At 43.0% G+C, this 26697-nt stretch overlaps 1 protein-coding gene across 2 annotated transcripts in view; it reads right to left on the reverse strand.

The window, feature by feature from the left end:
• niban1a (niban apoptosis regulator 1a) overlaps window positions 1-26697 on the reverse strand; it is a 140648-nt gene that overhangs the window by 26122 nt on the left and 87829 nt on the right. For both annotated transcript variants that reach the window (XM_063064011.1, XM_063064010.1), the window contains 2 exons: window positions 2667-2782; window positions 1237-1341 (listed from right to left, as the gene is read on the reverse strand). In XM_063064011.1, the coding sequence (XP_062920081.1) occupies window positions 1237-1341; window positions 2667-2782 (221 nt within the window). The remainder of the gene's footprint in view (window positions 1-1236; window positions 1342-2666; window positions 2783-26697) is intronic.

The following is a 26697-nucleotide window of genomic DNA, read 5'->3' on the forward strand; positions in this document are numbered from 1 at the left end:
CTCCTGTGTTCTCCTAAACATTTTGTGAAGAGATCTCCTTCCTTGCATTACTGAGTATTCAGGACTCTGATGATCTTTTTGGGAGTGATGACTGTAAACATCACAGATAAGCACCCCCTCCCCCCAGCCATTGAGCACAACTGCACAAAACACTATCTCAGGAAAGCAGCATCCATCATCAGGGACCCCCACCACCCAGGACATGCCCTCTTCTCACTGCTGCCATCAGGAAGAAGTTACAGAGGCCTCAGTATCCATACCACCAGGTTCAGGAACAATAACTGCCCTCAAACACCAGGCTCTTGAACCTAGCTTCACTCAACCTCACTCGCTACATCACTGAATGGTTCCCACAACCTACGGGCTCACTTTCAAGGACACTTCATTTCGCATTCTCAATATTTATTGATTCTTTATTTATTATTGTTGTTTATTGCTTTTTATTTTGTATTTGCACAGTTGTAGAAAGGTGCACTGTCTTTTGCCTCATTGATTGTCTGCCCTATTGGGAATGTTCTTTCATTGATTCTATTGTATTTCTTATATTTATTGTGTATGCCCACAAGAAAACAAAGCCCAGGGTTGTATTTGGTGACAAATATGTACTTAGATAGATTTACTTTGAATTTTGATCAGCTGAGTGGCCTAATTCTGCTCCTATGTTTTATAGTCATATGCCATGGCTCACTTTACATTTATTTCATGAAGCAATGAATTAAATTCCCTGTCAGAAATCTGAGCACAAAATTCTTGGCTGACATTTCAGTATAGCATTTAGGGAATACAAGGCTGTCAAGAGTCATTTTTAAGACGATACATTAAAGCAAGTTCCTTCTATTCTCTCACGTGAATAATACTGTATTACTTTGAAGAGCAATAGGTTATTGCCAGTGTCAAGGCCAATATATATTTATTGCATGATCAACATTATATAAGATAAGCTTGCTCTGCAGAATCTGCTTGTTGCACCTTTTCATTGGTAGTTGGGTGTCATTACGCACTTAATAAATGCAAATACAGTCACTCATGCAGCAGAAGGTGTTGGACTTATTTGCAGCAGATCCTGCTGCTAGAACAAAAATAACCTCTCATCTTCTGTAGAAAAATGAACTGTAATTTTAAGGGTATGCTTAAGGATTTGTTTTTCTGGTTGTTGATACTGTGCTCACACTGCTCACTTGTTGCACTGCATTTAATCCGACTCCAGTACTGTGAAATTTACAGCTAGGTACGTACACTGAACCAGACTTTCTTCCTTTCATTCTTTTTCCCCTTCAGTTTTGGCAAGAGATCACTCTGCAGGGTAGGCAACAATTCTTCCATCACCAGGTTGCTTAGGATCTACAAGAGGAAATTACAGGTTCATAGTTCAATTGACAATTTTGTTCATTTTCTGAGCTCATTCCATGACAAGAACTATCAGCAGACCCTAGAGAACTATATGAAGAAAGCTGCACTGTCCTTTACTAATTTCATCATATTAGCTATTAAAAATGAGGAGTGGCCTCTAAAGTCTTATAGTAGCAAGCCTGCAGGTGGTGCCAAGAGCACATTAGATTAATTACAATGACTCAGTACCATGAATTGCCCCAAATGTTGCCTGATAGGTATTAATAAGACACCATTCCCTTATATTTTTACTCAACAATCATTTGAATTATATTTCATGTTGTGATTGATTTTTGTTTTATTGTTCCCACCACCGTTCCACTTGAGACACCTGAATAAATTCTTGAAAATAATGGAATAGCACGTCAGTGTTGGTACACAAAGTCCCATCCATGTAGAATCTAACATGATGAACCTTCCTGCCAAGGCCACCATCTCCATTACAGCTACAGAAGAGGATGTTCTTTTGCATATCCAGATTTTGTTCTCTGATCACAACTTGACTTCCATCACACTGAGTATATTCACGTCATTGAATACTGTCACCAACTGGCAGCTGAAATTACCCAAGTGCATCAAAAGTCAATCAGCAATTATTCCTCGTGACTCCTAAGTGAAGCAGCTTAATCCAGTTGAGGCACTTTAAACCTCAACTACTCACCAACCTCAGCCCTACACCAACATTGCTACTATCATCCATTTGTCAGCCCCACTCTCTCACCAATTCCACTGCACCAGAATGGCAGGTTGGGTACTTCTGTGCTGATGGAAAAATGTTACCTAAAGCCCAGAGAGCCTCGCCATCCACCCAACTTGCATAAAGCTGCTCCTCCATTCAGACTCTTCCGAACCAAGACCAAATTCAGGCCTGACCTACCATTAGTTCAACACTACCAAGCTGCAATCAGCTCAATTGCATTCACCACCAACCCCACCCCACCCCCTGTCAATGTCAGGCTAGAGAGAGAATAAAAATCAGTTACTTTGTGTAAGTTTGAATTAGAATCTGCACAATTGCTGATGCCCAGGGTCTGAGTTCTCAGTTATATAACAAGATTTTAAGTCTAAGATTAACTCAACTGATTTTGTAACCCGTTATCCCCTGTACAGTATGTCATATTTACCTCAAACAATAAGATACACCAATCATACTTAATATCTATTCATTGTACTACAAAATGCATCATGGTTTCAATGGGCTGAAGAACATCTGAGAACACAGCTAAAGTTGCAGGAACACAGTAAGTGACATCCTTTAACGCTCATTATTGACTTACCAGCACTTTGTCACCATGATTCATTTCCCAGGACCCATAGTGACCTTTTTCCTGCCTGAAGAATTGAATAGCTTGTGAAAATACTTGGGCTTCAACTGAATTTTGCTTTGCAAATTCTGAATAAAAATAAGAGAGAAAGTTATGTAAATTATGTGATCAATGACGTTGGATAAATATTTCTATATTTAGACAACATGAGTTGGCAGGGGCCTGTATATCTGACAACCAGGCAAATCACCAGCAGATTATATCAGAAGTGGATGGCACAGTAGCTCAGCAGGTAGAGCTGCTACTTCGTAACTATGGTGACCCAGGGTAAATCCTGATCTCCTGCTCTATTTGTGTGATGTTTACGTGATTTCCCTGTGTCCCCATTGGTTTCCCCAGATCCTTCAGTTTTCTTCAACCTCCTAAAGCCTTGCGGTAAGTATTGGCTACTGCAAATCATCTTTGGCTTGTGCATGGAGGATTGGGGTGGAGGGGGGAGTTGATTGGTGCTCGAGACGGGGTAGTTTACAGGGAAGTAAATGAAGCAAGGGGATTGACAGGAATCCCCTCCCCCAGATCATTAGAAAATATGTGGCTTTTCAAAGGGAAGGAATTAACATTTAGGACAGAAGGCAATCTAAAGCTGTACAACCCACACAAAACGCTGGAGGAACTCAATGGGTCAGGCAACATCTATGGAAGGAAACAAAATGCTTTTCTGAACTTTGGAAGTTGGAAATGGAATTGCCAGACAATTGAAACCCATGCCTCTACTGGAGGTAGGGAAAGGACGGTAGGGTAAAAGAACCATGGTGGACAAAGGATGTAGAAAATCTCACTAAGAAGGAAAGTAAAGCTTACAAAAGGTTCAGAAAACTAGGCACTCCTTTGGCTTTGGTATTCACTAATACTGTAATCAAAGATCTCCCTTTTTTCATTTATTCCGTGGCACTAGGCAGGGTTGCCCTCTTAGTCCACTACTATTTGATATTGCTTTGGAACCGTTAGCTATTGCTATTCGTGACTCTCTTAATATATTTGGTATTACCCGTGGAAATGAGACACATAAATTATCACTATATGCAGATGATCTACTATTATATATTTCTAACCCGGGGAAATCCATTCCAGCAGTATTAACTCTGCTTGTTCAGTTCAGTAGTTTTTCTGGTTACAAATTGAATCTGGGTGAGAATGAACTTTTTCAATTAAATATGCAGGTTCCCATTTGTAGATGTTCACCATTCAGATTGATTACTGACTATTTTACTTATTTGGGAGTTAAGATTGCTAAGAGACATAAGGACCTATTCAAGCTCAATCTTTTACCATTAATTAGTCAGGTTAAACACCAGATTACTAAGTGATCCCCATTGTCTCTATCACTGATTGGCTGAACTAATGCTATTAAAATGATTATTCTACCTAAACTTTTATATCTGCTCCAAGCAATACCAATTTTTATTCCTAAATCTTTTTTTGATACTATTGATTCTAAAATTTCCTCCTATATATGGCAGAATAAAAATCCCAGGTTAAGTAAAAAATATTTACATAAGTCCAAGAAAGATGGTGGTTTAGCATTGCCAAATCTAAGATTCTATTATTGGGCAATTAATATTCAATATTTAATATTTTGGACACGATTGGAATATAATTCCAAGTCCACATTGGGTAAACCTTGAAGGCCACTCTGTACAAGGGTTCTCTTTGGCTTCCATTTTAGGAACCACTTCCTTTTGTATTATCTAAATTGAATAAACAAATAGTTAATACAATAATTAAACATACATTACGAATATAGTTTCAATTTCATAAATTTTTTGGTTTGAACAAATTTATATTATCAAGCCCTATTATATCTAATTTTTTTTCAACCCTTGGTTATGGACCAAGCCTTTTTGATATGGAAAATGAAAGGTATAACATGTTTCCGTGACTTATTTCTGAATAACTGTTTCCTGTCTTTTGAACAGTTATCTAATAAATCTAATTTACCCAGATCCCATTTTTTTAGATATCTACAAATAAGAAACTTTTTAAATACCACGCTGCCTATCTTCCCGATTTCACACCCTACTGATATCATCGATAAAATTTTAGGGTTAAATCCCTTTCAGAAGGGATTAATAGCAACTATTTATGATATCTGATCATAATATACAGGTATATCTGATAAAATTAAAAATGAATGGAAAAGGGAACTTCAACTTTGCCTACCTATAGAGAAATGGGATAACATTTTTCAATTAGTTAGTTCTTCATCTATATGTGCCAAACATACGCTAATACAATTTAAAGTAGTGCATAGGACCCTATGTCTGAAGATAAATTAGCTCGTTTTTATTCCCATATAAACCCTATTTGTGACAAATGTCACTCTGAGGTGGCTTCCTTGACTCATATGTTTTGGTCCTGCCCTCTCTTGGAAAAATTCTGGAAAGATATTTTTGATATTATTTCAACAGTTTTGTGCTTTGTCTTACAACCCCATCCTATTACAGCAATCTTTGGTTTGCCAATAATGGAACATAGATTTTTATCCTCTTCAGCCTGTCGGATGATCGCATTTGTTACTTTAATGGCCAGAAGATCCATTTTATTGAACTGGAAGGAGACCAGCCCCACTACCACATTTCAATGGTAAGAATCTTGGCACTATGCAGGATCAGAGAGATCTTGAGGTCGAACTTCACTCCTGGCTTGGTAGGCTTCACAAGCCCTGAAATGTCAAGCAAAGGGGCCTCCTGCTGTTCATTAGAGTAAGTGCTTGCTAGGTGATCCTCAAGTTCTTGTTGAGAGATGTTAAGCTGCCCGCTCTTACTTTGTTCAAACAGATTCTTTGTGAACTCGTGAGGGTTCTCAAAGAACGACTTTCTTGCCTTCTCTCTCTTCTTTCTCTTTTTACGTTGTGACTCTGCACGACGGAGTGATGCTAATTTTATTCGAAAATGCTCTCGGAGATCAGCAAGCCCTGGCTTGTCACCCTCACTTGCCACCTTCCACCTCTGTCTCAATTATCTAAGCTCTCTCCTCAACCTAATAATCTCCTTTTGGCGCCTGCTTGGTTGCTGTGTAGGCTTTGTTTTCTTCAACTTAACCAAACCAAACCTGTACTATCCAACGTCGTAAATCATATCGCACATCACTTCCAACTTTCTCTTTGATGTTCCCCTGAGCGTGTTCTCCAACATCATACTGATATCCTCAGCAAACACACGCCAAGCCTTCTTATCTGCCATTGCTGGCCACTTGACCTTCCTCTTCTTCTCTACCTCCTCGCCACCGCCATCATGCGAAGAATCTACCTGGGTACTGTGGTCTGAAACCTGACCTGGGTTATCTCTCGTCTGACCTGGAGTATGATGACGCTTTCCAGTGCAAATCGTTGTGGCTTGTGAATCAGTGGTTGAAAAGACCACATCATCTGTGCTTGGTGAAGAAATCTCATCTTCATCCACTGGGATGGAATAGCACTTCAACTTTGCTTGGTGGACTCGTAAACCTTTAATGCTGGAAAACGCTCTCCCACACCAACACACTGGACACTCAGAGCCTCTTAGCCTAGCTCTTGGTCGTAGACGTTCCCTGTAATTAACTGTATTTCTCCGATTGGGTCCATCATTCTCCCTCCCTCTCGGAGGACCCCGAGGGTATGTTTCTCTGTATAAACTAGAAGCTTCAAGAGGTGGGTGCTCTTCTGAGCTGGTGCCCGGACTGCCAATCCTGACACCCCCGGTGCCAGTCTTTCCTGGCTGTCCGCTGTCTCTCCACGCTGTCACCGGACTATTCCCGGTTGCCAGCCAGACTATTCCTGGTAGTCACTGGTGTCCAGAACAAAAGAGTTACAAAATACACATGGACTAAGATGTTAACTGTCCTGTGCTATCACCAGTGGGATCATCAGTTGATCTGCCACCTGTCTTCAGGAGTTTTGGCCCGCTTATGATCAAGACTTCTTCGAGGTGGTGGGTCAGCAGTGCTAAAGCACCACCTCCCACTGGATTGGAGAGTGTGCCTTATGAGAATAGGTTGAGTGAACTTGGCCTTTTCTCCTTGGAGGATGAGAAGTGACCTGATAGAGTTGTATAAGATGATGAGAGGCACTGATTGTGTGGATAGCCAGAGGCTTTTTCCCAGGGCTGAAATGGCTAACACGAGGGGGCATAGTTTTAAGGTGTTTGGAAGTAGGTACAGGGGGGATGTCAGAGGTAAGGTTTTCACACAGAGAGTGGTGGGTGTGTGGAATGCACTGCCAGTGATGGTGGTGGAAGCAGATACAATAGGGTCTATTAAGAGACTCGTAGATAGGTACACGGAGCTTAGAAAAATTGAGGGCTATGCAGTAGGGAAATTCTTGAGTAGGTTTCGTGTTCGGCACAACATTGTGTGCTGTAAAGTGCCATAGATTTCTATGTTTTATGTTCTGTACTTCCTGATCACATTTTCTCGAATGAAGTAGAAATGTTCCTTCCTTTTAAATTGCCAATGGGAATAAAAGGCCTTGTTTGTCTGATACATTTATCAGCTGAGTCACACTATGAGTATATATTCTAAATATTGAAACATATCTTACAATTGTGGATAAGATTGCTAATGCACGCTTATGCCATTTCACTTTTTCATTAGTCGTCCCCTAAATGACAGAAAATCAGACATTTTTAATATGGTCATAATAATTTGATTGGATGCTCAACTGAAAAGCCCGGGTTCCAAGCATGCTCAGATAAATCTTAAATGATTCACTTATGCAGCTTAGGCTAATCAAATGTAAGATTACTAAATAGAGGCTGCCCAGAGAAGAAAGTATAATTTATTACTCAGGATATCAGTTACCATTGTAACTCAAAGACAGTGTCGTGCATGACCCATGAATATCGTATATGCATATCTCTTTTGACTAATACACTTAACTTCAGAATGTCATCAATTTGAAACCTAAAATACAACATAAAGTAAACATTTTAAAGTACTTACATTTCTTACATACGTAACACCCTCAACAATCCATACAACACAAAACTTCCGTCATGGCAAAAATAATCCAACTAGATTTTAAGATGAAAACAATATGATGCTTTCAGCTATATTTCTTCACAAATTGTGAGCCTTCACCTTTCAATATTCATTGACTGCTCAAAATAGGAAGAGGAATGGGTATCCCAAATTAGAATGAGTGACATTCCTCTCATCCTAACCCGCTGCATATTCACAACTGTACACCCACAGTACTTGGCTCAACTCAACCTCACTCATGTTTATACCTATCCTCATCTCATCTCATGTCATCAGCAGGACTATTTATCATAAGACCATCTCAACTTTTCTCAGAAGCAATTTATTCATTAAACGACATCACATTATTCCCATTTGGCTTGGATCAGCAAAACAAAAATATAATTGAGATATTCCATAATGGACAGGAAACGGTGTTAAAAGTGGAATTGGCACACACGCACACAGCAATTACTTCAGCCACAGCTTACTGCACACACACTCGTCATTCATGGGTGGTATCATCTCAATGTCAAAAATGTGCAATTCTTTCTCAGTTGTGCTTAACACCTTGCACAAAACTTGTAGCAGTGGCCCTGGGACCATACCAGTCATATTGGCGTTCCATGACCACACCGTCCCAGCAAACCCATTCGAGTGCACAAGAAGTTCTAACCATGTATATATGAAGATCTCTGACTCAGGCAACCCGTAGATTCACTACCCTATAGAATTAATATCTCCATTAGACCCAGTTTAAGATGGTGCTGGTGCAGCTCAGTGACTAATTATCAGTGGCGAACAAAACAAAGGAAACAACTAAATACTTTATTAATAACACTTTTCCTGGTAAACAAGCACCACAAATAACAGCCTGTACTTCCCTTTGGACTTGAAAGTGAAGCAAGCAGAGGCGCGGCAGCAGCGAGGCAGAGCCTGGGCCCGTCTCCGAGAGTGAGGAAAGACCAGAAACTCAATCGATTTAAGCACTGGCCCGAATTGGAAAAGTTAGGCACAGGCCCCCCCCCCAGAGCCCGGATCCGAGAGTGAGGAACGACTCGATGCTTGGACGATTCAAGGCGGATTGAAAAGGTCAGGGCGTTGGGGCTGAAGGCAAGGGACAGGCCGATTCAGCTCACTGCTCTGTGACATTTGCTTGGCTCTGCGCTGAACTGAGGCTTCATGTCTGTGGCTGGACTTTCTTTAGTCAACTTTACTTCTGAAAGCTATTTGCTTGCTTTTATTGTTTGCACGAATCTTTTTTTCTGTGCACATTGGATGTTTGATGGTCTTTTTTTTCAACGGGTTCTTTTTTGGGTTTCTTTATTTTGTGGCTGCATGTCTATGTCATACTACAGGAGTGTCTGCTGCAGTCACTGAGGGAAGGAGGGAGAAGGCATCTTGTTTCCACCCCATTTTTATGGGGTCTGGGATTGCTAGTGAGCCCATTGTGGAGGCCACCAACTCTCCACAGATGGGCCGGGCTAGAAGACGGCTCATGGTTGGTTGCCGTGTGCCCAGCTCCTTCCACCAACACTCATGCAGAACATCTGTGTGTTTCTGATGCTGTGAGATCAGGGCTCTCAGCAACGTGTGCTGCTCCACCTTGGCCAGTCATGGGCCAGAGGTCCCCAGAAGTCAAGGGGAAATGGATTTCCTCAGGGAGGATGGAAGATACCCTTGAATGTTCCACCTGCTAACAGGGCTCGGCATGTCTGTTTGCAGCACTGTGGCAAAAAAGAATGGAGCAAGTGTCATGTTTGATACCAGTTTTCACTCAGAGTGGTTCAGTTGTCAATCCATTTTCTATCCCACTATTATCAGACCTTCTGTACAATAAGATGGACTACTGACCAACGTTCCCCCTGAGGTGTGCACGTGCACACAGCTTTTGCTACTAGCACACAAAGGAATTTAAACTGAGCACAAAAGGTTGTCACCCTCTACCTCGTTGGCATGTTAAGTATATTTCATGATCATACACAATCACATTTCCTTTTCCGGTTTCTGATGCGGACAGTGTTGACAATGTGGAGTTTCTGATGATTTGTCTGCAGATTTTAGAACTGGCTTATTTATACTGTTTTTATTGAAGAAATTATTGATTCACTATGGTGAATTCCAAAGAAGCAAAGAGCGTGGTGCGCAAAAGAACTGCTAGTTCATTTAAAGTGAATGGCTTAATAAAACAGTAGAAACTGCTACACCGAAAGCTCATGAGGTCAGGAACATGCAGCTACGAGAAATATTTATGTACAATACAAAAACTGGTGTTACCTGCATGTATTGCTGCAATGCAAAAGTTGCTGGAGAACTTGCAAATAGGAAGAAATGTAGCGATATTTGGGAACTTGACTTTTTAAAGTGTCATTTAACATGCAAATCACATATGGACAATGTGCAAAAGCTCTGGCGAGGAAATCCTTCATTACCCGCTACAAGCCTGCTGCATATGTTTTGTGAGAGTGCAGATGAATGAGAGTGAGAACGATTAAACCCAGAGGAGATTAAAGTTCATATTGACAGTGTTTTGCCAGCTGTTAAAATTAACACCTCTATACATAAAGTTCATTGTGCACATGTTCTTGTCACTTGGCAACAAATTACACAACACAAGATTTTTGTGCACACTGATGATTACAAATTAGAGAGAACATTGCTCCTGACCTCACACTCCACTGTATCTCGTTATGATCTTGCACTTTATTGATTACCTGCATTGCACTTTCTCTGCAGCTGTTACTCTTTATTCTGCATTGTTACTGCTCTACTTTGTTCTACCTCAATGCACTGTGTAATGATTTGATCTGCGTGAACAGTACACAAGATTTCCACTGTATCTTGGTACACATGAGAATAAATAACCAATACCAGTAGCACATGATTTTCCCGATGTGAAAACTCCCAAACAACATGGCCTTTATCAATCTAACCAGAGCCGTTAACTCCATAAATTAGGAGGCACTGTAGGAATCCCTCCTCGAATTCTTGCTCCATCAAAGTGGAGCAGTAGTACTGTAAACGCAGCGGCCAACCATCGTTACTGAGTGGAGACCAAACGCAGAAAGTAAATCCACTTTCAGAAGGACCAAAGCAGTTTGAGCACAAGGTCTCACCTTCACACTTCTGACCAAGTGATGAAATTTCTATGAGCACTAATCCGCACATGTTAAAAGTGGACAGTATGCAGATAATTCACCTGTACCACATCCCAATTACTTCTGGGTGTGGCTCCGGTGGACTGCCTGTCTCACAATAGATCTACTCTTCATTCTGGTGGCCCTTTCACCTCTTCTCTTCCCATCCTCATGACGTACCCATCAACTCCCTCTGGTTCCCCACCTCCTTCCCTTTATTCCATGGAACACTGACATCTCCATTATTCCAATAAGATTCCTTCTTATTCATCCCTTTACTTCTTCCACCTATCACCTCCCAGCTTCTCACATCATCCCCCCTCCCGTATCTATCCACCTTCCCCCTCACCAATCACCTGCCAGCCCTTGCTCTGTCCCCTACCACCACCTTCTTATTCAAAGTTCAAAGGGAAGTTATTATCAAAGAACATATATGTCACCATATAATAACCTGAGATTCATTTTGCTGCGGGCATTCACAGTAAATACAAAGAAACACAACAGAATCAATGAAAAACACACACAAGATGGAGAAACAACCAATGTGCAAAAGACAATAAACTGTGGACTGTAAATACAAATAGGAAAAAAAGTAATAATAATAAATAGAAGGAGGAAGCCCTTAACTCCGAGTGGAGTCACCAGGACGCCGTCATGACTGTGTTTTTTTAGCCGGCTTTCTTATTTTTGCGAGGCTGAGTTGCTAGCTCGACGCTCAACCCAGCACGGATGGAAAGCATGCAAGGGAGCTGGTGGATTCGAACTCGGGAGCCTTTGCTCCGAAGTCTGGCGCTGATGCCACTACGCCACCAGCCGGCAATAATAATAAATAAGTAAGCAGTAAATATCAAGAGCACAAGATGAAGAGACCTTGAAAGTGAGTCCATAGGTTGTTGGAACAGTTAAGTTTGGGGTGAGTGAAGTTGAGTGAAACTATTCATCTAGTTCGAGAGCCTGATGGTTGAAGGGTAGTAACTGTTCCTGAACCTGGTGATGTGAGTCCTGAGGCTCCTGTACCTCTTTCCTGATGGCAGCAGTGAGAAGAGAGCAGGTCCTGGATGTTGGGGTCCTTGATGATGATGGACGCTGCTTTCCTACAACAGTACTCCTTGTAGATGTGCTCAATGGCGGGTAAGGCTTTACCCCTGATGGACTGGGCCTTATCCACTACTTTTTGGGGGCTTTTCTGTTCAAGGGCATTGGTGGTTTCATAGCAGGCCACGATGCAACCAGTCAATATACTCTTTAACACCCATCTATAGAAATTAGTCAAAGTTTTAGTCTACATGCTAAATCATTGGAAACTTCAAAGAAAGTAGAGGTGGACCTCTAATCCCCTGATTAGGTCTGCTTCATGGACCTCCAGTTTCTTCATCCTGGAGTCAATATCAGCTCTTTAGTTTTGTTGATATTGAATGAGAGATTATTGTTGTGGCACCATTCAACCAGATTTTCAATCTTCTTCCTGATTCTTCACCACCTTTGCATAGCAGGATCTCCACTTCCTGAGGAGATTGAGGAGAAGGAGATCCCTCCCCCCCACACACAACATTTTAACCAATTTTTACAGAAGCATCATCAAGGTATCCTGGTCAGCTGTATCATCATCTAGTATGGGAATGGCAAGGTATTTGACCACAAATCCCTACAAAGGATTATGAGGATTTCAGAGAAGATCAACAATCTCTTTGACCCTCCTACCCTCAGGCAAGAGGTACTGTAGTGTTAGAATAAGAACTGTTAGGATGGGAAACAGCTTCTAACCCCCTGGCTGTAAGACTACTGAACTTCTTGCTACCACCAAGGTCTTACCATGTATGAAACACCAGTAGTGTTATACTGCTTACTTTTTAACTTCTATTGTATATGCAGCTTATTATTTGTGATAATATTACTTTATCACAGTGGACTTGAGTGCTACTGGATGATAGTCATAGAGGCAGGCTACCATATTCTTTATGCAAACTGCCATAAAGTGTTCTAACCCCTTCCTTTCCAATTCTGATGAAGGGTCTTGGCCCAAAACATTGAATGATTATTTTCCAACATTGATGCTGCCTGATTTGCTAAGTTCCTCCAGCATCTTGTGGGTATTACTGTTCCTTCCTGCAGGACTACCACCTCTCTCTGAAAACCTTGACTCGTGCTCCCTACAGGAGAAGGTGGCAGCGCGTGCAGCCTCACCGGTGAATGATATCTGTAATCTATCAAGTAGGGGACCGTGCACAATTCTGATTTGATGGAGACGGACGTGAGAGTACGGAGGAACATTTGGAAAACTTCTGAAATACCTGCTTCACTGCCGCTGCTACTGTGTGGTAACCGGAATCTCTGGAGCAGAAGGCCCCGAATCATCGGCTTTGCGTGTTTCAGCGGCTGGGGAGAGGTCGAAGGCGCTCGGCAGAGGATGGCGCTCGGGAGGCTGTATCGGAGGGGCTGGTCGGAGGCTTGAAGTTTTCGAACGGACGGACTCAGTGTAGGCTGTGGTCAGCTGCTTCCAAGGCATCGGCAAGTTGACGGTGCCTGGAGGTTTATGGCAGGGAGTTTCTCCCTTTTGCCGCCTGCTATCGGGGACTTGAGAGTCGATCGACTCGGGGACTTTGAGACTTCTTTTACCATGCCCATGGTTTGTTCTTCATCAAATTATGGTATTGCTTTGCACTGTTGTAACTATATGTTATAATTATGTGGTTCTGTCAGTGTTAGTCTTTGGTTTGTCCTGCTTTCTGTGATATCACTCCGGAGAAACATTGTATCATTTCTTAATGCATGTATGCATTTCTAAATGACAATAAAAGAGCACTGAGTGTTCTCATAATCTACTGCCAGAATCCTCTCTGTGATGCATTGTCAAAACATCCCATTTGCTGCAAGTATTTGTTTGGTGATGTAGGAGCAGACTGCTTAAGGGCTGAAAACCGTGGTGCTTGTCTGCTGGAGAGAGGTTTGACATTAAAAGGTGGTGCTGTTCCACACCACTATATGTAAATAAGGTATTGTTTAGCATTTTAAATAGGATTGTAATTTTTTAAATACTGCCATCACAATGGAAAAGACAACTTCATAACTGGTGGACATTAAACACGATGCTACGTTTCAACAATGTATTTTCATCTGTATTCCTTTAATTCTCCTTAATGGAAATTGTCAGGCTGAAAAACTGAGTGACATAATCACTTGACAACAGCCCTCTTACAATTTGCCTTCAGCCTAGAGATAAAGAAGTCCTGTGGCTTATTCCAACATAAGCAAATACTACCATCGTTTGCTCCAGCACAAGTAATGTTTTATGTAGAGAAGCAACAGAATAACAAAATTTGCCACTACAACTAGATCTCACCATCACGTTTAAAGTCAAATGCCATCTCCCAACTATAGACAATATGGGTTAGAAGTTACTAATAGTTTGTTGATGAGGACTCAATGGCTGTACTAATGGGAATGGAGGTTGTGAGCCCCATGTTGGCAAACTGGCATTTCCAAAGCATGAGCATTTTTGCTTCACCTGATGGAATGGTTTTGCAAATACTGAAGGTCATTGGAAAATCCCCCCAGTAAATCTAATTCAGAGACAGAGTTCATTCAAAAAGGGAAATGAAGGGAAGGAAACAAAAAGGGAACTGAGCACCCACACCCGCACACCCACAGGACTGTGTAGATTACAATAATTTACAAGACTCAAGGTAATCTACTTACACATGAATAAACTTAATTTAGATTTAGAAGTTGTTTCAAATTTAATTCCTCACATTTTGCCCTTCCTGTAAGATGATCAGTGACAAAAAAAATCTCTGACCGCACTCTGTATCAAATTGTGAATATAAAGAAGGCATTTAGGATTTTATTTGGAAAAAAAGAAGAGAACAGAGAAAACCTTCAAATGAGTGCCCAAACCAGTCCCTGGCAGCCAGTGTAAAAATGCAGGCAGCAATGCTGTGACTAATTGTGGGACATCAACCAATAATGAGGAAGTGAAAGTAAGTCTTTGTAATAGAGAGGAAATGGGGGTCAGAAACATAGCTTGGGGGTTAAGATGGAACGCTAAAGTTGCAAATGGTTCCATTCAGACTGAGAATGGAGAGAGTGAATTTTCCAGACTGGGTTCAAGGGTTTTGGTTTAAACACTGCCAACATTTAACAGGATGTTCAACACTCAACCAGAAACAAAGGAAGTTATTGAGAGAGATAATGAGGATAGAGAGCTTCCAAAACCACTGCATCAGAAATGATCTAAGTATCATACAATTCAGATGATTATACAATCGATCTTTTGGTGTACATTCTCATTTTCAAATAACATTATTAATTTTACATATATGCATTAGCAAACTTGTCACATTTCAGGACAGGCTCCCAAGTAATCACGTTGTCAAGTTCGCCAATGATATGACAGTGTTGGGGCCCAGCACCAACAATGATGACAGACTACAGAGAGAGCTGGAAGAGCTCAAGGCCTGGTGCCAAGCAAATAACCTCTTCCTCTGTGTTAACAAGACAAAATGAGATGGTTATCAACTTCAGGAGAATTTGCTGCACTCACACCCCTCTTTACTTTGGTGGCTCAGCCGTGGAAACTGCAAGCAGTTTCAATCTCTTGGGAGCACCATCTCGCACAAACTCTCATGATCCCAGAACACATCCTACATAATCAGGAAAGCTCACCCATGCCTCTACGTTCTGAGGAGGCTGAGGAGAGCTGGACTATACACATCTATACTCACATTCTTCTATAGATGTGCAGTGGAGAGTATCCTAACATGCTGCGTCACTGCACGGTACAGAAACTGCACCTGCAGCGGACAGGAAGGCTCTGCAATGGGTAGTCAAAACTGTCCAATACATCACCGGCACCAGCCTATCCACCATCAAGAACATTTATACTGAAAGGTACCAGAAAATAACCAGTAACATCATGAATGATCCCACCCACCCTGTCCCACTCCCATCAGGGAGGAGGACGCACAGCATCCACACCAGGACCACCAGACCCAAAAACAATTACTGTCCCCAAGCAGTAAGGCTGATCAACTCCTCCACCTATGAACGGGCTCCTCCACATCCCCCACCACTACTACTTTATTATTTCCTGTCAGAGTCCTCTTATTTACAGGCATGCCTGTGCCTGCATTGCTTTATGGACATACAATCAATCTATTTATATAAGCTATCTTATGTATTTATATTTATTGTGTTTCTTAATTATTGTGATCCTTATCCTATTGTGTTTTTTAATGCTGCATCGCATATGAAGTAACAATCATTTCCTTCTCCTTTACACATGTGTATTGCAAATGACATTAAAGCTTTTTGAATCTTGAATATACGGTAGTGGTCACAGTAGTTAAAGACTAATTACTCGTCAGTGACTAATATTGAACAGAAATAGGTATCAAAGTTTCAAGAGCGTGTGAAGTGGAAGTTACCTCTTACTGACAATAGAACAAAATTAATCATAGTTCTTGCTTGGTAATAACATTATAAGAATTGTATTTAGAGTCAGAAAATACGGCCAAGGAGAAGACTGGCCTCAAGTTCGTGAGTATACGACAAAGGCCTCTTATTGACAAAGATGGACTTGGAGGAAATCAATTGCAGGATGAATGGAGTAATGGAAAAAGGAATTCCTTTTCTTTATCAAGTTGGCAACAGCCACAGTAATAGAGGAGAAAACAGTAATTGAGCTTCTATTGTGTCTGTTTAGTCGCTGAGGCAAAAATTACAACTTGACTATTTAAGATGATACCGGTAAACCACGGTGATCTTCAGCAGGCTATGTACAAAACTTCTAAATATACGTCCTTTGAATTACTCTCACTGCAATCTGCAGTGTGTAATTTCTCATGAAGCAACATACCTTTGAACCTACTTAATGCACTAGAGATTTCACGATCTTCTGAAGGACAGGGTGGACTTAACTCTGAAGCAAGCAGGTACGGCACCTTTAGATGGATGAAGGTTCATCACCATGGCCAGAAGAGAGACAGGGGTGGACTCCAAGCCAGGCTGAAATGCAGAGGAGTGAGACCCCCCTCTACCCAGCATCTTGTTAGCAAATGGTGCTACGGGCAAAGGTGCTATATTCCAGGGAAATGAAGAATTGTTCTGTTCTGTGCATTACTCAGAGTACACCAGATATGGTGATCAGACTCAAAGCGTTCATCATACACAGGTTGCACCAAGCTGCTGATTTGGAAAAGGCAAAAGGTGGCGGTCAGTGTTTCATGATAAACTCTCTGTGGTGCTCTGATGTGGCAGTTCTGTCATACTCGTGTTCCCCTGACTTTGAACCGCTAACAATCAAATACTGGCCATTCTATTTACCAAGACAGTTCTCCTCGATGATCCTGACTGCAGAATACATATCATCGGCATCCGACTCTAATCAAGAGCTTGGGATACTGCATGATGCTGTCACAAAATACGAATAGTCCACCCCAGTGCATTCCATATCACTGTCAGAGATTTCAACAAGGTTTGTTTGAAGAAATCCCTGCCCAATTACCAGCAGCATATAACCTGTAGCACCAGAGGTCCCAAGAAATTATATATAGGCATCCATTAGTCTCGTGAGACCATGGATTTGCGCCTTGGAAGGTTTCCAGTGCGCAGGCCTGGGCGAGGTTGAATGGAAGACCGGCAGTTGCCTATGCTGCAAGTCTCCCCTCTTCACACCACCGATGCTGTCCAAGGGAAGGGTATTAGGATCCATACAGCTTGGCACTGGTGTCATCGCAGAGCAATGTGTGGTTAAGTGCCTTGCTGAAGGACACAACACGCTGCCTCAGCTGAGGCTCAAATTAGCAACCTTCAGATCACTAGATGAATGCCTTAACCACTTGGTCACGCGCCAACATCAAAAAATTACACCACTGATTATGCTAAGATAAGGAATGTCTATCGTTCCATGCCCAGACCCCATTTTGGGAAATCTGATCATTTGCTGTCCTTCTCCGACCTGCATACAGGCAGAGGCTAAATGGCAAGGCTCCAGTGATGAGGACAACAAAGAGGTGGGCGTGTGAGGCAGAGGAACGGCTATGGGATTGCTTTGAGTCAGTAGCCTGGGCTATATGCAAGGATTCACCAGTGGGTCTGAATGAATACACCACGGTTGTCACAGACTTTATATAAAAAAAAGTCATAGACAAGTGTGTCCCCACAAATTTATTCAGAGTCTTCCCCAACCAAAAGCCCTGGATGAACCATGAGATCTGCAATCTGCTGCGGGCCAAATCTAAGACATTCAGGTCTGGCAACCAAGAAAGTCACAAGAGTGCCAGGTACGATCTCCGGAAAGCCATCTCATGGGTGAAGTGGCTATTCTGGACTAAAAAGAAAGAGAAAAAAAGAAATAATAATAATAATAATAATAATAAGCAATAAATATCGAGAACATGAGATGAAGGGTCCTTGAAAATGAGTTCATTTCAGTTGGAACAGTTCAGTGATGGGGGGAGTGATGTTATCCCTTCTGGTTCAAGAGCCTGATGGCTGAGGGGTAATAACTGTTCCTGAATCTGGTGATATGGGTCCTGAGGCTCCTGTACCTTCTTCCTGATGACAGCCGCAAGAAAGGAGCATGATCTGGATGGTGGGGGTCCCTGATGATGGATGCTGCTTTCCTGAAACAGAAAATATGCTCATGGTTTTACCTGTGATGGCCTGGACCGTATCCACTACTTTTCACATGTCAGCTAATTTCATTGTGATAGTACTTAACTCCATTCATTCCATCGTAGTATTTGTCGAGACTTGGACACAGTAACACTTCGCTGCCTGCATTCTGCCTTGCCTGAGAAATTGGACTGTTGAGCCAACTGACTCTGAAGACTAGCAGTATTCGTTTATTCTTAGTTATTCTTTTCAGCCACAGTGTAGGCTTCGTTTTCCATTTGAGAGTTTTAGTTAACGGCCCTGTCTGGCCGAGAGTTTATTGTTTTCTTTTCCTTTTAACTCTATTTGCATTAAAGTCTGTGAACTATCGACCTGCTTCAGTGTCTCTCACTCCGCACTTGGGCCATATCCGAACCTGGTGACATCTTCTCATTACTACCATCAGGGAGGAGGTACAGGAGTCTGAAGACCCACACTCAACATTTTAGGAACAGCTTTTTCCCTTCTGCTATCATAATCCTGAATTGTCTATGATTCCACAAATACTACCTCACTATTCCTCTTTAATTAAAATTATTTATGTATTTATTTATTGTATTTATAATAATATTTTATGTCTTGCGTTGAATTGATGCCACAAACCAAAGGTGAAAATAAACGATTCCGATTCCGATGTAATCTCTAAGTTCATTATGCAGTCACAGTGGACTGAAAGAGGATAAACCAGCTGAAAAGATGAAGCAAGTGCTAACAATGCTCAACTATAACGATATATAGTTACCGGATAAAAAGAAAACTCCAAGGAATTAAATTAATCCAAAGCAGAGTTTGTTTTAATTGGACTAATGATGGTCAATCTCTGGTAAATGAAAGTCAAAAATCCTGCAGATGGTGAAAATAAAGAACTGAACATGCTGGAAATACTCGGCAGGTCAAGCAGCATCCATGGAAAGAGAAACAATCATTGAGGCAAGTCTATGTGCCTTTGCTCTGAAGAAACATTGTTTCTAAAGCAACACACACACAATATGCTGGAGGAACTCAGCAGGTCAGGCAGCATCTATGTTTTGGACTGAGACCCTTCTTCAGGACTGTAAAGGAAGGGGGAGATGTCAGAATTAAAAGGTGGGGGAGAGGGGAAGGAGGCTAGCTGGCAGGTGATAGGGGAAGTCAGGTGGGTGGGAAAGATAAAGGGCTGGAGAAGAAGGAATCTGATACGAGAGGAGAGTGGACCATAGGAGAAACAGAAGGAGGAGGGGACCCAGGGGGGAGCAATAAGCAGGTGAGAAGAGGTAAAAGGCCAGAGTGGGAAACAGAAGAGGGGGGGAATTTTTTTTACTGGAAGAAGTCGATATTCATATCATCAACTTGGAGGCTACCCAGATGGAATATAAGGCATTTCTCCTCCACCCTGAGGGTGGCCTCATCTTGGCACAAGAGGGGACCATGGGCTACATGTCAGAACAGCAACGGGAACTGGAATTAAAATGTTTGGCCACTGGGAAGTTTGGCTTTTGGCAGATGGAGCAGAGGTGTTCGATGAAGTGGTCTGCCAATTTTCAACAGGTCTCACCAGTGTAGAGAAGGCTGCATCAAGAGCACTGGACACAATAGACGACCCCAGCAGATTCACAGCTGAAGTGTTGCCTCACCTGGAAGGACTCTTTCGAGATAGGGGTGAGGAAGGAGGTGTAGGGGCAGTTGTGTCACTTGGGACCGCTTGCACGGGTAAGTGCCAGGAGGGAGATTAGTGGGGAAGGACAAATGGACAAGGGAATCAGGGAGGGAGTGATCCCTGAGTAAAGTGAGGGGGGGTAGATAAAGATATGTTTAGTGGTAGGATCCCTTGGAGATGGCGGAAGTTGTAGAGGTTGATGTGTTGAATGTGGAGGCTGATGGCGTGGTAAGTGAGGGCAACAGGAACTTCATCACTATTCAGATGGCAGGAAGATGGAGTGAGTGTGGATGTTCAGGAAGTGGAAAAGATACAGGTGAGAGCAGCATTAGTAGTGGAGGGAGGGAAACCCCGTTCTTTGAAGAAAGAGAAAAAAAATTAGCTTTGAAGAAATATCTCTAAAGTCCTTGAATGGAGAAAATGTCCCGGGAACAGGTGCGGCAGAGGCGAAGGAGTTGAGAAAAAGGAATAGATTTTTACAGGAGATAGGGTGGAAAGAGAAATGGTAGAACGAAGGAACACAAACCAATCCTCATAGAGGGATCAGAAGTGGAGAGAGTGAGCAGTTTCAAGTGTCTTGGTGTCAATATCTCTGAATAATCTGGTCACAACATATTGATGCAGCTATAAAGAAGGCAAGACAGCAGCTATATTTCATTGGGAGTTTGAGGAGATTCAGTTTATCACCTAAAGCTCAGAAACTTCTACAGATGTACCATGGAGAGCATTCTGTCTGGCTGCATCACCGTCTGGTATTGGTAGGGGGGTGGGGGTTTTACTGCACGCTTGAAGTAAGTTACCGTAAATTGTAAAGTTAGTCAGCTCCTTCATGGGCTTACCTCTGTAGTACCCAAGACACCTTCAAGGAGTGGTGCCTCGGAAAAGCAGCGTCCATCATTAACGACCCCCACACAAGAAAGAACAACATCCCGCTCATTGGCTAACATGCCCCGTTATCCCTAGTCATAACCCAAACATTGCTGCTACAGGGAAACCATTACCTCAGCAGTGGAACATTACAGAGAAGCCATTGCATCAGCAGTGAAACCTTATAGCATGTTACATCAAGATAACCATGGTAATTGGTAAGTTTATAAAAGATGTTGGATGACAGTTTGTCTCCAGAGATGGAGACAGAGATATCAAGAAAGAGGAGGGAGGTGTCAGAGATGGACCAAGTGAATTTAAGGGCAGGGTGAAAGTTAGAGGTAAAGTTGATTAAATTGACGAGCTCAGCACAGGTGGTTGAAAAAGCACCAACACATTTGGCAATGTAGCAGAGAAAGAGTTGGGGAGTATTGCTGGGGAAGGCTTGGAACATGGACTGTTTTATGTAGTCAATGAAGAGGCAGGCATAGCCAGGCCTATGGCTACCCCTCGAGTTTGGAGAAAAATAGAAAACCGACAGCACAATACAGGCCTTTCGGCCCACAAAGCCGTGCTGAACATGTCCTTACCATAGAAGCATAGAACCATAGAAACTACAGCACAGAAACAACCTAGAACTACCTAGGCTTACCCATAGCCCTCTATTTTTCTAAGCTCCATGTAGTGGGAGGAGCCGAAGGAAAAACTTTTGAGGGTGAGAACCAGTTGTGCCAGACAGAGGAGAGTGGTGGTGAAGGGGAATTGGTTGATTCTTTTGTCAAGAAAGACTCTGTTGATGGCTTTGCTGATGGGGGATGGAAGTGCATAGGGACTGAACATCCGTGGTGAAGATATGGTGGTCAGGGCTAGGGAGCTGAAAGTTACTGAGGAGATCGAGGGCTTGAGAAGTGCCATAGATAGAAACATAGAAACATAGAAAATAGGTGCAGGAGTAGGCCATTCGGCCCTTTGAGCCTGCACCGCCATTTATTATGATCATGGCTGATCATCCAACTCAGAACCCCGCCCCAGCCTTCCCTCCATACCCCCTGACCCCCGTAGCCACAAGGGCCATATCTAACTCCCTCTTAAATATAGCCAATGAACTGGCCTCAACAGTTTCCTGTGGCAGAGAATTCCACAGATTCACCACTCTCTGTGTGAAGAAGTTTTTCCTAATCTCGGTCCTAAAAGGCTTCCCCTTTATCCTCAAGCTGTGACCCCTCGTTCTGGACCTCCCCAACATCGGGAACAATTTTCCTGCATCTAGCCTGTCCAATCCCTTTAGGATCTTATACGTTTCAATCAGATCCCCCCTCAATCTTCTAAATTCCAACGAGTAAAAGCCCAATTCATCCAGTCTTTCTTCATATGAAAGTCCTGCCATCCCAGGAATCAATCTGGTGAACCTTCTTTGTACTCCCTCTATGGCAAAGATGTCTTTCCTCAGATTAGGGGACCAAAACTGCACACAATACTCCAGGTGTGGTCTCACCAAGGCCTTGTACAACTGCAGTAGTACCTCCCTGCTCCTGTACTCGAATCCTCTCGCTATAAATGCCAGCATACCATTCGCCTTTTTCACCGCCTGCTGTACCTGCATGCCCACTTTCAATGACTGGTGTATAATGACACCCAGGTCTCGTTGCACCTCCCCTTTTCCTAATCGGCCACCATTCAGATAATAATCTGTTTTCCTATTTTTGCCACCAAAGTGGATAACTTCACATTTATCCACATTAAATTGCATCTGCCATGAATTTGCCCACTCACCCAACCTATCCAAGTCACCCTGCATCCTCTTAGCATCCTCCTCACAGCTAACACTGCCACCCAGCTTCGTGTGATCCGCAAACTTGGAGATGCTGCATTTAACTCCCTCATCCAAGTCATTAATATATATTGTAAACAACTGGGGTCCCAGCACTGAGCCTTGCGGTACCCCACTAGTCACCGCCTGCCATTCTGAAAAGGTTCCGTTTATTCCCACTCTTTGCTTCCTGTCTGCTAACCAATTCTCCACCCACACTAATACCTTACCCCCAATACCGTGTGCTTTAAGTTTGCACACTAATCTCCTGTGTGGGACCTTGTCAAAAGCCTTTTGAAAATCCAAATATACCACATCCACTGGTTCTCCCCTATCCACTCTACTAGTTACATCCTCAAAAAATTCTATGAGATTCGTCAGACATGATTTTCCTTTCACAAATCCATGCTGACTTTGTCCGATCATTTCACCGCTTTCCAAATGTGCTGTTATCACATCCTTGATAACTGACTCCAGCAGTTTCCCCACCACCGACGTTAGGCTAACCGGTCTATAATTCCCCGGTTTCTCTCTCCCACCTTTTTTAAAAAGTGGGGTTACATTAGCCACCCTCCAATCCTCAGGAACTAGTCCAGAATCTAACGAGTTTTGAAAAATTATCACTAATGCATCCACTATTTCTTGGGCTACTTCTTTAAGCACTCTAGGATGCAGACCATCTGGCCCTGGGGATTTATCTGCCTTCAATCCCTTCAATTTACCTAACACCACTTCCCTACTAACATGTATTTCGCTCAGTTCCTCCATCTCACTGGACCCTCTGTGCCTTACTATTTCTGGAAGATTATTTATGTCCTCCTTAGTGAAGACAGAACCAAAGTAATTATTCAATTGGTCTGCCATGTCCTTGCTCCCCATAATCAATTCACCTGTTTCTGTCTGTAGGGGACCTACATTTGTCTTTACCAGTCTTTTCCTTTTTACATATCTATAAAAGCTTTTACAGTCCGTTTTTATGTTCCCTGCCAGTTTTCTCTCATAATCTTTTTTCCCCTTCCTAATTAAGCCCTTTGTCCTCCTCTGCTGAACTCTGAATTTTTCCCAGTCCTCAGATGAGCTGGCTAATTTGTATGCTTCTTCTTTGGAATTGATACTATCCCTAATTTCTCTTGTCAGCCACGGGTGCACTACCTTCCTTGATTTATTCTTTTGCCAAACTGGGATGAACAATTGTTGTAGTTCATCCATGCAACCTTTAAATGCTTGCCATTGCATATCCACCGTCAATCCTTTAAGTGTCATTTGCCAGTCTATCTTAGCTAATTCACGTCTCATACCTTCAAAGTTACCCCTCTTTAAGTTCAGAACCTTTGTTTCTGAATTAACTATGTCACTCTCCATCTTAATGAAGAATTCCACCATATTATGGTCACTCTTACCCAAGGGGCCTCTCACGACAAGATCGCTAATTAACCCTTCCTCATTGCTCAGAACCCAGTCCAGAATAGCCTGCTCTCTAGCTGGTTCCTCGACATGTTGGTTCAAAAAACCATCCCGCATACATTCCAAGAAATCCTCTTCCTCAGCACCTTTATCAATTTGGTTCACCCAGTCTACATGTAGATTGAAGTCACCCATTATAACTGCTGTTCCTTTATTGCACACATTTCTAATTTCCTGTTTAATACTATCTCCGACCTCACTACTACTGTTAGGTGGCCTGTACACAACTCCCACCAGCGTCTTCTGCCCCTTGGTGTTACGCAGCTCTACCCATATCGATTCCACATCTTCCCAGCTTATGTCCTTCCTTTCTATTGCATTAATCTCTTCTTTAACCAGCAACGCCACCCCACCTCCCCTTCCTTCATGTCTATCCCTCCTGAATATTGAATATCCCTGAACGTTGAGCTCCCATCCCTGGTCACCCTGGAGCCATGTCTCTGTGATCCCAACTATATCATAATCATTAATAACAATCTGCACTTTCAATTCATCCACCTTATTACGAATGCTCCTTGCATTGACACATAAAGCCTTCAGGCGCTCTTTTACAACTCTTTTAGCCCTTTTTAATGCTTGCCCTGGATTTGTCGGCCTGCCACTTTTACTTTTCTCCTTTGTACTTTTTGCTTCTACCCTCACTTTACACCCCTCTGTCTCTCTGCACTGGTTCCCATCCCTCTGTTGTGAACTAACCTCCTCACACCTAGCCTCTTTAATTTGATTCCCACCCCCCAACCATTCTAGTTTAAAGTCACCTCAGTAGCCCCCGCTAATCTCCCTGCCATGTAGGGGGAAGGGACTAAACTAAGGGGGTTAGAATGGAATCGAAGTATGAGGACATGACTTCAGTGGGACAGAAGCAAGTAGAGACAATAAGCCTATCCGGACAGTGCAGTTGTGGATCTTGGGTCGGAGGTAGAAGTGCGCAGTACAGGGTTTCTATATCCAGAGATGTTGCAGCAATCCTCAGCACCTTTGTAACTCACTAGCTATTAGCAGTAAAATAATTGAGAAAACCCGAGCAAATGCAGACATCAGTAAATGCAGGTTCTACACTGAACAAGTGCAGCTGCTGCATGAACTTGCAGACGTACTTGAAGGAAATGAAATGTTTGAGTTAAAATTACATACTGAGATCACTGAGATTAAGCAGCTGGTGGTATTTCCTCCAAAACTTGTTCCAGTTGTTGTCAGAGAGAAACTGAAAGCTGAGCTTGAAGAAATGCAGGAGGCAGCGATTCTCTGTACTCATAGCCATCTTGACTCTTAGCACCAAGTTGGGGGACGGGGAGGGTGTGTGTGTGTGTGTGTGTGTGTGTGTGTGTGTGTGTGTGTGTGTGTGTGTGTGTGTGTGTGTGTGTGTGTGTGTGTGTGTGTGTGTGTGTGTGTGTGTGTGTGTGTGTGTGTGTGTGTGTGTGTGTGTGTGTGTGTGTGTGTGTGTGTGTATGTGTGTGTGTGTGTGTGTGTGTGTGTGTGTGTGTGTATTACCAAATAAGCTAAGGATGTGCTTGCATCCACGTATTCTGATGAAGGCACTTGAACCACTTTTTGATAAAGTCAACTCAGGACGTCCTACCAGATCTGAGCAGAGAAAATGTTCTCAATGTAGAGGTGTCACAATGGCGGGGCATTGGGAGCAAGGGTGGACCCAAATGCAAGACACATCTTGTGAGGTTACTTAGATTTAGTTTATTTTTCGATACCAGGAGAGCAAGGCAGGAGCAGGAGTAGCGAACTGGACAAGGACTGAGGACTACGACTAGGCTGGGACCAAGGGTCTGGGCTAGGACTCGGAATCGACTCCCAGAACTAGAGGAGACATGAAGAGACTAGAGTATGGACTCCGAGCCCGAGACTGGGCAAGGACCCAGTACCTGGATCTTGCCTCGGGCTCAGACCCCAGAACCAGGCATGGACATAACACGGGCTAAGGAGAGGAGGAACATGGAAAACAGAGCCTCGGTCTCGGGAGAGCAGGTACATGGAACCATAGACACATACACAGAACGCAGAGCCGGGACCCCTCCTTGGGTACAGGACATAGGGCCGGGACTCATGACCCTCCCCGGGGCAACGGCAAGATGGCCTGACTTACCCCATGGAGGCGAGGACAGGACAAGACATGACTCCCCGCGGGGCAACAGCAAGAAGGCCAGACTTATCCCCACGGAGGCGGGGACCAGACAAGACAAAACATGACCCCCCCGGAGCAACAGCAAGACAGCCTGACACCCCACGGAGGCGTGGGCAAGACAAGACAAGACCAACACGAATGAACACCAGACAGTACCTATCTAGCTCCGGCAATGGAACTAGACCGAAGTGCAGGCGGGGGCTGCAGACGAGGGCTAGAGGCGAGAGGGGCAGAGAAGGGATTCAGACAAGGGAGTAGGACAGGAATCACAGACCACCAGGGCCAGGACTTGACTCAGAACTGGGAAGCCGCCAGGGAAAGGACTTGACTTGGTGCTTGAATGC

The sequence above is a fragment of the Mobula hypostoma genome, chromosome 12 (genome assembly GCF_963921235.1).
Source record: "Mobula hypostoma chromosome 12, sMobHyp1.1, whole genome shotgun sequence".
In the NCBI taxonomy this organism is placed as follows: domain Eukaryota; kingdom Metazoa; phylum Chordata; class Chondrichthyes; order Myliobatiformes; family Myliobatidae; genus Mobula; species Mobula hypostoma.